Below are 12690 nucleotides of genomic sequence, written 5' to 3'. Positions count from 1 at the left end.
CTCATGATAGAGGGCCTCCTATTAAGGGGCGAGGGAGGACAGAGAAAGAGCAAACCTCCTTCCAGACATAATGAGATCAAAGGCGCCCGCTGGGTACATGATGTCTGGATGCCAAACTGCCTGGGGACAGGGGGCTCCACAGTGTATCAGAACAAAGTCTAAGGTGAGGCAGATGTGGCGCTAGTAGTAAAGAATCCATCTGCCAATGCAGGAGACCTAAGAGACATGGGTTCCATCCCTGGGTTGGGAAGATCCCTGGAGAAAGAAATGGCAACCTGCTCCAGTATTCTTGCCTAGAAAATCCCATGGACAGAGGAGCCTGGTAGGATACAGTCCCTGGAGTCACAAAAAGTCAGGCATGACAGAGCTCACACACACACACACAAAGGTTCTAGCCAGGGTTCAGGAAACTCCCACATTTAATGGGTTTAGAATCCACACCTACAGGAAACAAAGGGTAACACATATTTGAACCCTCATACTTCATCAACTCAAAGATTCCTTTCTTTTTTCAAATTGATTGAAATACAGTTGATATGGTCATCTAAGCCCAAAGGCCTCCCTATCCTGGGAACAATTAAATCATACCAGAGATAACCCACCTAATAACACTAGAAAATTAGGCTGGGTGTCTTAGGAAAACTGCCAATGTACCATTTCTCTTAAAGACAGTGATTGCTATGGAACAGATTGGGTCGGAAGACCAGAAATATACTGGCTGGCACCTAACAGGACTCAATGGCTTTGTGGGTCCAATTTATGGCCCTGGCTTCTGCCAGGATGGCTAGGAAGATGTACTTTAGGATTCCCTCGGGCTCAAGCTCAGTTACATACAAACTTAGACATGACTCCAGCAAATTTACCATCAATATGAGCCCAAAGGACCAAGAGAAAAAAAATTTTTTTTTATTTAAAAAAAGAAATAGTTTACTTACAATATTACATTAGTTTCAAGTGTAGGACATAGTGATTTGATATTGATTCCTTCTGTATTGTTTACATTATTTCATCTCTAAAATTGAGATGCATCAATGCAATGGCAGGTCATAATTGTCAATGTTCCCTCTGGCTTGCAAATATTAATACATCAAACATCTTAAAATCAATGGTGTATTAGATTCAATTAGTTGAATACAATTCTTCAATTATCTGTTTTTTTTTTCCCAACTATCTGTTTTTAAGTTGGTTCAAAGGACTACTTTCCAGTTCTGCATCATGACCATGCCATCTTATCTGCTTTGTTGTTGTTAAGTGGCTAAGTTGTGTCCGACCCTTGCAACTCCATGGACTGTAGCATGCCAGGCTTCCCTGTTCTTCACCATCTCTGGGAGTTTGCTCAAACTCACGTCCATTGAGTCAGTGATGCCATCCAACCACCTCACCCTCTGTTGCCCCCTTCTCTTCCTATTCTCAATCTTGCCCAGCATCGGGATCTTTTCCAGTGAGTTGGCTCTTCCCATCAGGTGGCCAAAGTATTGGAGCTTCAGCTTCAGTATCAGTCTTCTGGTTAGGATTTTGCAATGGGACACACTCTGCCCAGCCCCAGGGGGGCTCACCTTACCTCCAGTCTAGACTGAGGGCAGGAAGCATCAGCCAGCTTCCCTCCCCAGCGCCACAGTGGTTGGGCTCACATTGCATCAGCCCTCTGCTGTTTGGCCTCCCTTAAAACTGACCTGATGCCATTTTGAAGCTCTATAGACAATAAATTCCAGCCACAGCCCTGCCCTTGCAGCTACCTGGATCTGTCTGCCTCTGCTTCAGGAAGACCATTCCAAGGTTTAGCTTTGTGAAACACTTAGAGCTGTGAATGCTCATTCACCCACTGCCACTGATGTGGTTTCAGATCTTTCTTACCTTTCTCTGTCGAGCTCAGCATTGCCTGTTTTCCAACCACAACAGAAAAATGACGGGCAGCTTGTCCAGCCTCATGATCTACTTTCAGTAGCCACCTCTACAGCAAAAGCAAGATCCATCTCTCAGTCTTACAATATGAACCAAGCATGATGCAATGCAGTTCTAAGAAGCTGCAGCAGCCACCCCAGGCATTCGGCACATAGCAGACCCTGTCATAAGGCACACTACGCTGTTTTCTGTGACAGCAAAGAGCTTTGTATAAAATATGATATTCACAAGGAAGAAAAGAGAACTTTTAAATCTCAGGAAGAAAATGTACCAATGAGTCATAAAAAACATACCAAAAATAACCCCCCTGAGGTCTTCTCTGGTGGTCCAGTGGTTGAGAATCCACCTGCCAACGCAGGAAACGGGTTCAATCCCTGGTCTGAGAAGATTCCACATGCCATGGGGCAACTAACCCCATGCACCACAACTACCGAGCCTGTACCCTAGGGCTGGTGAGCTGCAACCACTGAAACGCATGGCCTAGAGTCCGGGCTCCGCAGCAAGAGAAGCCCCACTGCCATAAGAAGCCCTCACACCCCAACTAGAGGGCAGAGCCCCTGCTGTCCACAACTACAGAAAGTCCACACACAGCAACAAAGACCCAGCGCAGCCCCAAATAAATAAACAAACAATAAAACTAGAGGAAGAAAGAGTTATAGAACTATAGGGAAAAGCATATGTAAAGCACAACCAGGAATCACTGTGTCTTCCCCCCATCAAAATCACATCTAACAGCACAGTGCAACTATCAAGGTGTCAAAGACAAATTGAAGCTCGCCAAGGACACTTGCCATCTGTCTCTGCGGAGACGGAACCCTTCGCTACTGCAGCTGTTGACCGCCCTGAAGGGAGGTCAGGATGGAGAGTGAGGCACTCGGTGCTCCGGGGAACCTGGCAGGACAGGTCTTTAGGTAGTTAGATATTTTCAGGAACAGATTTTAGGATCCCAATCCTTGCATCTCCTCACATCTAGAAAAGCACTAAATCCCTTCATGATGACATCAGATCCCCCCCGTGATTAGCAGAAAAACCTTTTGTGAAGTAAGTGCTTGACTGCAATGAACTCCCTTCACCAAAATCTTATATATTCACCTTCCCCCACTGCCTCTTTGGAGCAGTCTCTCAGAGCTATCTGAGGTGCTGTCTCCCAGGCTGCAGTCCTCATTTTGCCTCAAGTAAAACAACTTGCAACTCTCATGTTGTACATCCTTTTAGTCGACAAAGGTATTGGGTGTCAGACCACAGTGCTATTACACACACACATACACACACTACTATCCTTCCTGAAAAGCTTGGGCTGTGGATGAAGAATACAGTTTCACATCAAAAACAATTTAGGCAAATCTAATCAATTGCTTTAGTCCCTGGGGCCTCATTTTTTTTTTTTTCTTTCCGCTGTTTGCACAAATCAAATTCTGACAGCCTCTCCTTGGGATCCTACCTGAGACCCAATGGTGAATTTATTGTCAAAATTCAACTCCAGTGCATTCCCTTGTACAGAAGATAACAATCCATGCATTTCCAAGAAAATGAAAGTGAAAGTCACACACACAGTCGTGTCTGACACTTTGCAATCCCATGGACTATAGCCTGCCAGGCTCCTCTGTCCATAGGATTCTCCAGGCAAGAGTACTGGAGTGGGTTGCCATTCCCTTCTCCAAGGGATCTTCCCAACACAGGGATTGAACCCAGGTCTCCTGCATTGCAGGCAGATTCCTTACCAACTGAGCTACTTGGGAAGCCCTCCAAGAAAATGAGGTAACTTCAATTGTATGTTGGATTCATCATGTTATTTCAAGAGAACCCCACAAGACAGAGCTCCCGAAACCCAGTTACACAAGAAACAAAGAACCAGCCGAGACATTCCTTGATAAGATCCTTAAAAATTATCTTTAATTGATGCCAAATATGAACAGATCATAAAGTGACAGAAGCAAGTAAAATTGCATAGATGGATACTATGCGCTTCAATTAGGTTCTCGATTCATAACATTCAGTGTCCTCTACCCAACCTATGAGACAATTAGGGCAGGGGAAACGCACAGTAGGTGAAAATGAGACACGTCATTAACTCAAGGTGTCCGCAACTAGCGAACACAAAGAAATGAAATGCGCTTTTTCAAGCTTAAGTGGTTTGTTGTCCTGATGGTGCACTTCAAATTAAGACGACTCTGTTGGGATTTTTAACCTTGGTAAGACTTTAAGATTAGAGGTATGTCATATAGAGCCCATGCTTTCTACTTATAGCTGCTGATGACACGGTTCTAAACAGTGCAGGAAAGAGAAGAAAGGTGTGTTTGTAGGTTTTAGAAAGGAGACAGCTTTAACCTGGAATACCTCACAAGGGGGTTTGTGTTTCATTTTGCTTTCTTTCCTCACACCATTTCTTCTTCTCTGATTTGGATGCAAAATTTTTCTCTCCTCCTTGAAGTCCCATGTCATAAAAAAATTAACTCCTACTTAGCCCCTATGAAAATCACTGCAACTAGGGCTAATCTCCCTAAAGCTAAGAGTCCTGAGGGCTCCCCTCACATACACCTGGACTCCCCAAGAAAGCCCAGGGTCCTTTAGCCTGAGCAGAGAGACCGGCATGTGATCCCCAGACTTCTAAACTTGACATCTCTACCCTGAATGAGTTCGTACAGTGACCCAAGGTAACGGGAACAGTTGTGGGTAACAACTCAGCTCCTGTTCACGTCTTTACAAAAAGGATAAGTAACGTACATTCTTCTAAGGATTACCTGAGTCGTGCTGGACATAGTCGCGTATACCCTGAAATTCCATGTATAAATACGAGCACTAATACATCACATGGTGATGAGGGGTCACCTCCGGAGGTGCCCCTTCACTTGGGTTGTGTCAGGTTTAAAAATTTGTGTGTGTCTTCTGAAAATGAACAGAAATATCAAAAGACTTCACCCTTTCTTGGAAAAGTGGAAAGATAAAACGGCTGTTTTGCTGTTGGCATTCTAACAATTGTGTCCTCTTGATGGTTATCACTCACCAGTCCTCCCGGCTCCCAGGAGGAAGCTGTGGCTGGGAGAAAATGGGAATTCTTTTTCTCTTTTTGTTCAATCTCATCTGCCAAACAAGGAACTCAGTTTTCAAAAAGCATGTGTTTTGAGGTCTCCTCTATTAAATGGGAGAGTTAGGAAACCATTCCCACTGGCTCTTCAGAGGTTAACTCATTTGAAAGATCGGTATCTATACACAACATGAAGAAGGCCCTCAACGGACTAAGCCAAATTTCTACTTTAAGAAATCTAGGCCTCACTCACCATCCACATGCACTATCTTTTATGTCTTCTCAAGTGAGTCCAGACTCCACTGGGGAATCCGACCAACACAGAATTTCATTTCAGAGAAATGACTACAGTCCATTGGCCATAGTCCAGGAGAAGAATCTGCTATTGGTTGATTTGATTTTGCCAGGCTAACCCACTAACACAGCTCCCAATGAACTGTTTTAACTGATAATTAGAATTCGACTCCTCCAGTGGGTAGGGAGGGAGGGCTGTGGGCACAGACAGGGGCAGGGAAAGAGGAGGTGCAAAAAACACAGCTTTCCAGGCTACTCTCTGTCTTTGAATCTGAGGAAACGGATGTCTTTGGTCTCTCTCATTCAGATCACTCGAGCTGAGTTAATCACTTCGGAGATTCTGGGCTGCCTAACAGCTCCAGGGGTGACCCAACCCTTCCCCGGCTGCCCTATGAAACTAGGGCCTCAATTCACCGGAAGAGCTGAGCTATGGCTATGAGCAGGTCACCAGTCTTCCCCCTTCTGGAGAAAACCAGTATTCAAGACATGAGCCATGAAAGCTCAAGACCTAGGAAGGGGACAAAAAGCTTAAAAAAAAAAACCAACCAACCAAACAAACAAAAAAAACCCGATAAGATAAACCTAAGGGAAGAAACTGAAAAGATAGTCACTCCGTAATAGGCAGTTTTGTTAAGTGCACCTTCAGGTCCACAAGAAACACTTCAGCTCATCCCTGTGCAAAGGGGAAGAGCTGGGTCAAACTTTGCATGCTGATGCGACACAGACAAGCCCTGTCCTCCGTCTTACTCACTTGGTTTTGATGAGCTACATACAGATGAAAAAAGCAGCATTCGTTTTCCCCAAACCACCCACACTCCTACCGGCAGCTCCTCCCGTCCCGCGGGGACAGGTCCCCTGCACGCACCACTGTTCTCTGTAACACGTGCAGAAGGACCCAGCCCGGGCAGCGTGTGGCTCTGAGAGGCGGACTCCACGGCCAAAGCGCATCTTTTCAGTCCTGGTCCCATTTTCTCATTTTCTGTCCCATCCCCAACAGTACCGGGCAGATTATTGCTGTTGACAGAGTGTAGCGTTTCAAGTTGGGGGTAGGGGAGGTGGGTCCTAGACCTCAAAGTCTAAATAAAAAGATCAAAATAAGCCCCGGGAGATGTGGACGAGGTTGGCATTTTTTTTTCCCAGTGGGAGATTTAGAAGCAGGTAAGAGAAAAAGCCAGGATGAGTCAAGTTTCAAGGAAACACCCCGGGGAGGGTGGGTGCCCTAGGGTCGGATGCCATGCAGTTCTTGGCCTCCATCTTCCTTGCTGCGTGCCACGTCCATCTTACAGATTCACAGAAGCCGCACAGGAGAAGAAAACATCCACGTTCTTTTCTTTCACAGAGTCAGCAGGCCTGGGTGTAACTCCAGTTTCTTGGTTTACTGCCTCACTGCTCGTCCTAGGCGGAGGGGAGGGGTGGAGCCACAGGTAGTATTTCCGGAAGCAGCAGCACAGGAATGAAAGGCGTTGGGCGGCAGGCAGCCACATGCTAAGTGCAAAGTGAGGGCCCCCACATCGGGTCGTTCAAAAAGCCATGAGTGCCTCCCCGTCGATGGACGGCTGCTGGCCTCCAGAGGCCCCGGCGGTGAGGCTTTCTGTCAGCTAAGCACAGGGTCCCCACCGTTCTCAGGATGGAGTGTAGAGGGCAACAGAAGTTAGATGTTCAGCCTGCGAGTTGACCGCCAGGTGGGACTCTCTTAGGAGCATCCTTGGGAATAGCTGAAGAGGGATGGGCCAGGAGGGAAGGCCGGCAAAAGGTTGCTCTGAACCGGGTGTGCCTACATCCACAGTGATGCCTGCAAAGCTCAGACCATCAGATATGGCAAAGTGCTGCCGCAGACAGAGGGGAGGACGGAAATATGCCAGGACGCTAGGGTGGACCCGAGGAAGCCTTGTTTGTCCAGAGGGACCCCTGGTGGGAAACAAATTCCCCACGAGTTTATATTGGCTTCTGGTGGAAAAGAGGAAGAAAACCAGTTTACGGTGCATGTCCAGTTGGGAGATGGGTCTTGGGCCCCAGTTTCCATCCCACGTCAGGCTGCCAAGGGGACTGAGTCCAGTGGATGGTCAGAGGGCATCTTCGCAGGTCTGTGCCGTACGAGGTGCAGGATGGCGTGGTGTCCCCACAGTGGGGAGTGAGACAGCCAGAGTGGCAAAAGGAAAAGCAAAATCTCTGTGCCCCCACCCTCCCTCCCTCCCTTTCTGTTACATAACTTCTCAGCTGCGTTAATGGAGGCACTTTCTGCAGTTCGCTGTGGGTACAGGATAAAGGCACTAAGCAACTATTAAATCAATTGGTTGAGTTTCTTCAGGGAGCCTCAGGGGGACGGCCGAAGTCCCTACAGACTTCAAATCAGGACTGCCAAAGGAAATCAGCTCGGCTTTGGGTGCATACAATGGAGAAACTTTTTTTTTTTATTTACATCTCAAGAATGCACCAAAAAAACATGCAGTATTGCACCTTTGTTTGTTGGTTTTGCTTGTGTTTGTCTCTAGCTAGAAAGAATACTTGTCCTTAGGTGTTGCTATATATACCTTGATCACTCTGTTTTTCAACTGGGCTTCCCTTGAAGGGATGGGCATATTGGTCCCCTCTCTGCCTAACTCTGCGCAGAAACCTGACATTTCCCTGAGCAAAGGCAGGAAAATTGACTAAGTTCTCCCCACCCCCACCCCCACCCACTATTTCTTTTGGGCCCTTCATCCCACAAACTTATAATTTTTATTATTTTTTTAACGTTTTTACATTAACTGAATCATGCACTAATTAATTCAAGGTACACCTTAATCAAATCGGCCATAATGCTGAATAAGAGAACATGCTTGGAGCTCTGAAAAGTACTGTTCCCAGCTGACTAACATAGGTACTTAAATACAGTACTTTACTGGCTAATAAAAAGAGTTAATAAATGAAGGAGTGCACTTTTGGTGAATGCAAATGAAGAAGAATCTATTTGTAGAAGAATCGATTCCTAAGTAAGCTTATCCCCTATTGTCTGAGTTAACGTTCTCAGCATGCGATTATAAAATAAATTAGGATCAGATTCAAACATGCTTACACTTAGTTCCATTTGTGCTCTCTTGCAACAAGGAGGCTAAGGTTTTACATCCAGTTCTGGAGGATGGGGGTCAGGGTGCAGGACTTGTGAGAAAAGACCCTTTGGGTGTGTCTGCAGTTGAGAATCTTAGCAGCACTGCAGATGGATCAATGAATTGCATTCAGTTATCACTGTTTCTTAGAGAAGAGTTTGAATCAGAAAAGAATGGGGGCAGAGGGAAAAATCCCTACAGAACCAGGACCAGTATCAGATTTCTAAGGTGCTTGGTGAACCAGTCTTAAGTAATTTTTTTTTTTTTTCACCTTGGAATATGCAGTTCGGTGGATCAAAATAAAAACATCTGTTCATTGCCCATTTTGGCTGGTGTATCATGTTACATACAATACATCTGATGCACTGTCTTAAATATGTTGTGCAGTTTGCCAAGATTTCATATTAGAGTCCCATGCAAATTTTCATTTGATATTTCTAAGCGATCCTCTGATTCTCATTCAGTCACATGAAAAAAAAAAGTTAAAGAAGCCAGCAAGAATTAAAAAATGGGAAGCACGTGATTCTTATTTTACCTTGACTAGTTCGTGGACTGAGTGATTTTAAACCAGTTTTAGAAAATACACTTTCTTTTCCCACTTTTTTAATAAAATGAAAATAATTGTTTTTTTCCATGGCTCCTGAAATCTTCAGGTTTTCCACCCCCAACATTGGCAATGCCCAACACTGGCAATGCAACAATGCATCGACAGTTCAATGGAACGTCCAAAGCTTACTTAGTAAAGTATCTACAGAGAGTGACTTTGGTCACTCGGGGTTTGGTTTGATTTTTGGGGTTTTTTTTTTTTTTAAGTCTTTCAAGCTGCTAAGTGGGGGCTTTTTAAAGTTTCTTTGCTTGGCTTTTTAAACATCAGTCAGTAGCTTGCTCTTATTAACGCAGTTTTGGTTAGCTGTGGCACAATGGCCAGTCCTGATATTGGTCTGTCTAAAGTGGCCTATGCTATTATTCATATCCTCTTCGATCTCCATGTATTCAGATTTGCTGAGAGTGGACGAGCTGCGCCGACTGAGGTCACTGTCAGAGGCTAAGTTAGGGGCGCTAACATGGAGCAACTGAGCCTGCTCTTCCCCCTCAGTTTCTCGGTGGTAGAAATAGTTGAAATTGGACACAATGACAGGTACGGGCAGGGCAATTGTCAGCACACCAGCGATGGCACACAAGGAGCCCACGATCTTGCCTCCAATTGTCACAGGGTACATGTCACCGTATCCTACGGTGGTCATGGACACCACCGCCCACCAGAAAGCATCAGGGATACTGGAAAAGTGCGACTCAGCTTCTTCCGCCTCGGCAAAGTACACTGCGCTAGAGAACAGTATGACCCCGATGAAGAGGAAAAAGATGAGCAGCCCTAGCTCCCTCATACTAGCCTTGAGGGTCTGGCCCAGGATCTGCAAGCCCTTAGAGTGGCGGGAGAGTTTGAAGATCCTAAATACCCTTACCAACCTGATGACCCTGAGGATGGCCAGCGAGGTGGCCTGCTCACCCTTCTGGTTCCCCTCCTGCTCTGCTATCTCGGTGCCCAGGGTGATGAAATAAGGGATGATGGCCACGATGTCGATGAAGTTCATGATGTTTTTGAAGAAGTCCGTCTTGCTGGGGCAGGCGAAGAAGCGCACCACCAGCTCGAAGGAGAACCAGATGATGCACAGCGTCTCAACGATGAAGAAGGGGTCCGTGAAGATGTTGGCGTTGTAAACCACCGTGGTGTTGTCCAGGCGGTGGACGGCGCCCGGGAAGTCCTTCTCGTCCTTCAGCTCGGGCAGCGTCTCCAGGCAGAAAATGACGATGGAGATGAGGATGACCATGACGGAGACGATGGCGATGACCCGCGCAGGCCCCGAGCTCTCCGGGTACTCGAAGAGCAGCCACACCTGGCGCTGGTACTCCTTCTCTGGCAAGGGCCGTTCTTCCTCCTTGATGAAGCCCTCGTCCTCGCGGAACTTCTCCATGGCCTCCTCGCCCAGCTCGTAAAACTTGATCTCCTCGGAGAACATGTCCAGCGGCACGTTGACCGGCCGGCGCAGCCGGCCCCCAGACTGGTAGTAGTAGAGGATGGCGTCGAAGCTGGGCCGGTTGCGGTCGAAGAAGTACTCGTTCCTGAGCGGGTCAAAGTAGCGCATGCGTTTCTTAGGGTTGCCCAGCAGCGTGTTGGGGAACTGCGCCAGCGTCTTGAGCTGCGTCTCGAAGCGCAGCCCGGAGATGTTGATGACCACGCGCTCGCAGCATTCGTGGTCGTCGTGCTCGGCCGGCCGCGGGTAGCTGCCGTCTTGGGGGTGGCCTGGGGCGGCCGAAGCCTCGTCCACGTTCTCTCCGGACATCACCGTCATGGTGGAGGTGGTGGGGGGCGGAGACGGTGGCCGGAGGCGGGAGGCGGGGGACCAGGCCGGGGCGGGGAGGGGAGGGGCGAGGGAGGTGGAATGGGTGGCGAACCCGCGCGCCCTCCCCACCGGCGCTCCAGGGGCGGGGCTTTCGAGCCGGCAGGTGGAGATTGTCAGCCACTTGGCTCCTGGAGGCCCGCCCCTCCACCCCGCCTGCTCCTCAGTTTGGAATCCCTCTCGCCTGCCGCCCCGGTGCAGCTTTTCCGGGCGGGAAGGGGAGAGTTGGTGTGTCTTCCTGCTCCGAGGTGCCTTAACGCAGCGCCGTCCTAGCGGACCGGGCCATGGCTTCGGGGTCACCCCGGCCTCCCCTCCCCTCCGCGAGCCTTCCTAGGACCCGGTGCGGAGCCGGCTCAGCGGACCCCCTCGCCCGCCACCCCTTCTGCTTCTCCTTGGCTCTTCCCCCCTCCTAGCCCTCTTCGCCCGCCGCCTTCTAAGCTCCCACCGGGGCCATCGATGGACGCTGCAGAAAAATAGAAAGTGATACGGGGCAGAAGATCAGGAAGCGTTCACATGGGACGGACCCACAGACACGGAAGAGCACAGACCTCTAGCTTTTTTTTTTTTTTCCAGAAAGCACAAGACTTTGGCTAGGGTTGTCACAGACACGCAGACAGACACACGCAGACACCCGAGATCCAAGTTTGGGGCTCTTCCACCCCACTTTCCCCTATGCAATGCCCGACCGCCAATGTGTTTACAACTCGGTTAAACTAGAGATCAGAAAAGCGCCGAGAGACGCTGCGGGGAGCTCCGGATACAGGCAGCATCTCTGCACCCCCACCCCCCAGCTTCTCCCACCCGTCGCCCCGAGCCCCGCTTCTGCAGCCCCGAGCTGGGGAGCCCCCCTACCTGGCCGGCCGACTTGGCGCAGGGGAGGTGCTGAGTCGGCGGAGAGCCCGAGTGGGAATGCGGCAGGTCGGCTTTGCGGTACCCGGGCGCGAGCCGCGGCCGCCGCAGCATCCGAGGGGCGCCGGGGCCAGCGCGCCACCCTCGCCCCTGGTCCGGCTTTCTTCAGTCGGCCAGTTGCTTTACTGGGCAGCTACGGCGGAAATGTCCATTCCCTACCCCCATGCTCACCCGTGGCCGGCAGCCTGGAGACGCCACTGTGTCTCTTTCTCTCTGTGTGTGCGGGGAGTTCCGGAGGCTGCGGAGCGGAAGAGCAAAATGCCACCCTCTCCGGAGCTCCGAAGCGAATGACGATACGGAGCGCTTTCGCCCCCTCCCAGCACCGTGGGAGCCCTTGATTCGATCCCGAAGGCGAGTGAGCTAGGGCCTGGATCTACATGGCTCGCGGGTCTCCCCCTCCGCCTCCAGCACACCCCCGCGCGCGGACCTCGGCGAGGCTACGCTGAGCGCTGGGAGCCGTTCGCAGCTCCGAGTGGGGCAGGGTGCGTGCGGCGCGGGTCCCCTCGGTCCATTTCTGGGCGCTGCTAGATCAGCAGAAACCTGAGAAAGCGCCCGGAATGCGGAGCAGCGATTGGCCCACCGGGGCGTGGGCTGGGGAGGGCGGGGGAGGGCGGTAGCGAGGAGGTAGATGGAAAACAGGAGGGGGTGGCTTGGCAGAGGGTGGGGGGTGGCTGTCATTCAGTTCCCACCCTTGCCAGCACTGCTTTTTCCTTCTCCGGCCCCGAAAAGCCGACCACCAGTTCTCCTCCCCTTCTGGTCCACAGCCCCGCACGCGCACATTCCTCGGCCGCGACCTTCCCCGGGAATTTCACATTGGAAATGCTCAGGTCCGACGCAATGCAGACGGTTGTGTTCCTGGCACAACTCCTCGGATGGGCGTGCGTTTGTGCAGCCCCGCGGTGATCCGCGTCTCGCCGCGCTGTCCGGCCCCTCCCGCAGGGGGTGGGGGGTGCTCTCTGCAGGCCCGGCCCGGCCCGTCCCCGCCGGCCTCGGGGGGAAGATGCGGACTTGGGCTCTGCAGTTGGGGAAATCACTCGGGTTTGATCTCGGTCGCGCTGCTGAGAGGCGGTGGTGC

The 12690-nt window shown here is 50.1% G+C and overlaps 1 protein-coding gene across 2 annotated transcripts; it reads right to left on the bottom strand.

The window, feature by feature from the left end:
• Window positions 1-7916: 7916 nt before the first annotated feature.
• KCNA1 (potassium voltage-gated channel subfamily A member 1) lies at window positions 7917-12370 on the bottom strand. Of its 2 annotated transcripts, none has more exons than XM_043881520.1 (2): window positions 11559-12370; window positions 7917-11169 (listed from the first exon to the last, which is right to left on the bottom strand). In XM_043881520.1, the coding sequence occupies exon 2, from the start codon at window positions 10656-10658 to the stop codon at window positions 9171-9173; it is 1488 nt and encodes a 495-aa protein (XP_043737455.1). In that variant the 5' UTR covers window positions 10659-11169; window positions 11559-12370; the 3' UTR covers window positions 7917-9170. The 2 variants fall into 2 exon arrangements, with proteins under 2 accessions (XP_043737455.1, XP_043737456.1); XM_043881521.1 differs by having other exon boundaries at window positions 11787-12370.
• Between the last annotated feature and the right edge of the window lie 320 nt (window positions 12371-12690).

Source organism: Cervus elaphus, chromosome 22 (assembly GCF_910594005.1).
Source record: "Cervus elaphus chromosome 22, mCerEla1.1, whole genome shotgun sequence".
Lineage (NCBI taxonomy): Eukaryota > Metazoa > Chordata > Mammalia > Artiodactyla > Cervidae > Cervus > Cervus elaphus.
The sequence above is the reverse complement of the archived record's forward strand: the minus strand, read 5'-3'. Positions and strand labels throughout refer to the sequence as shown.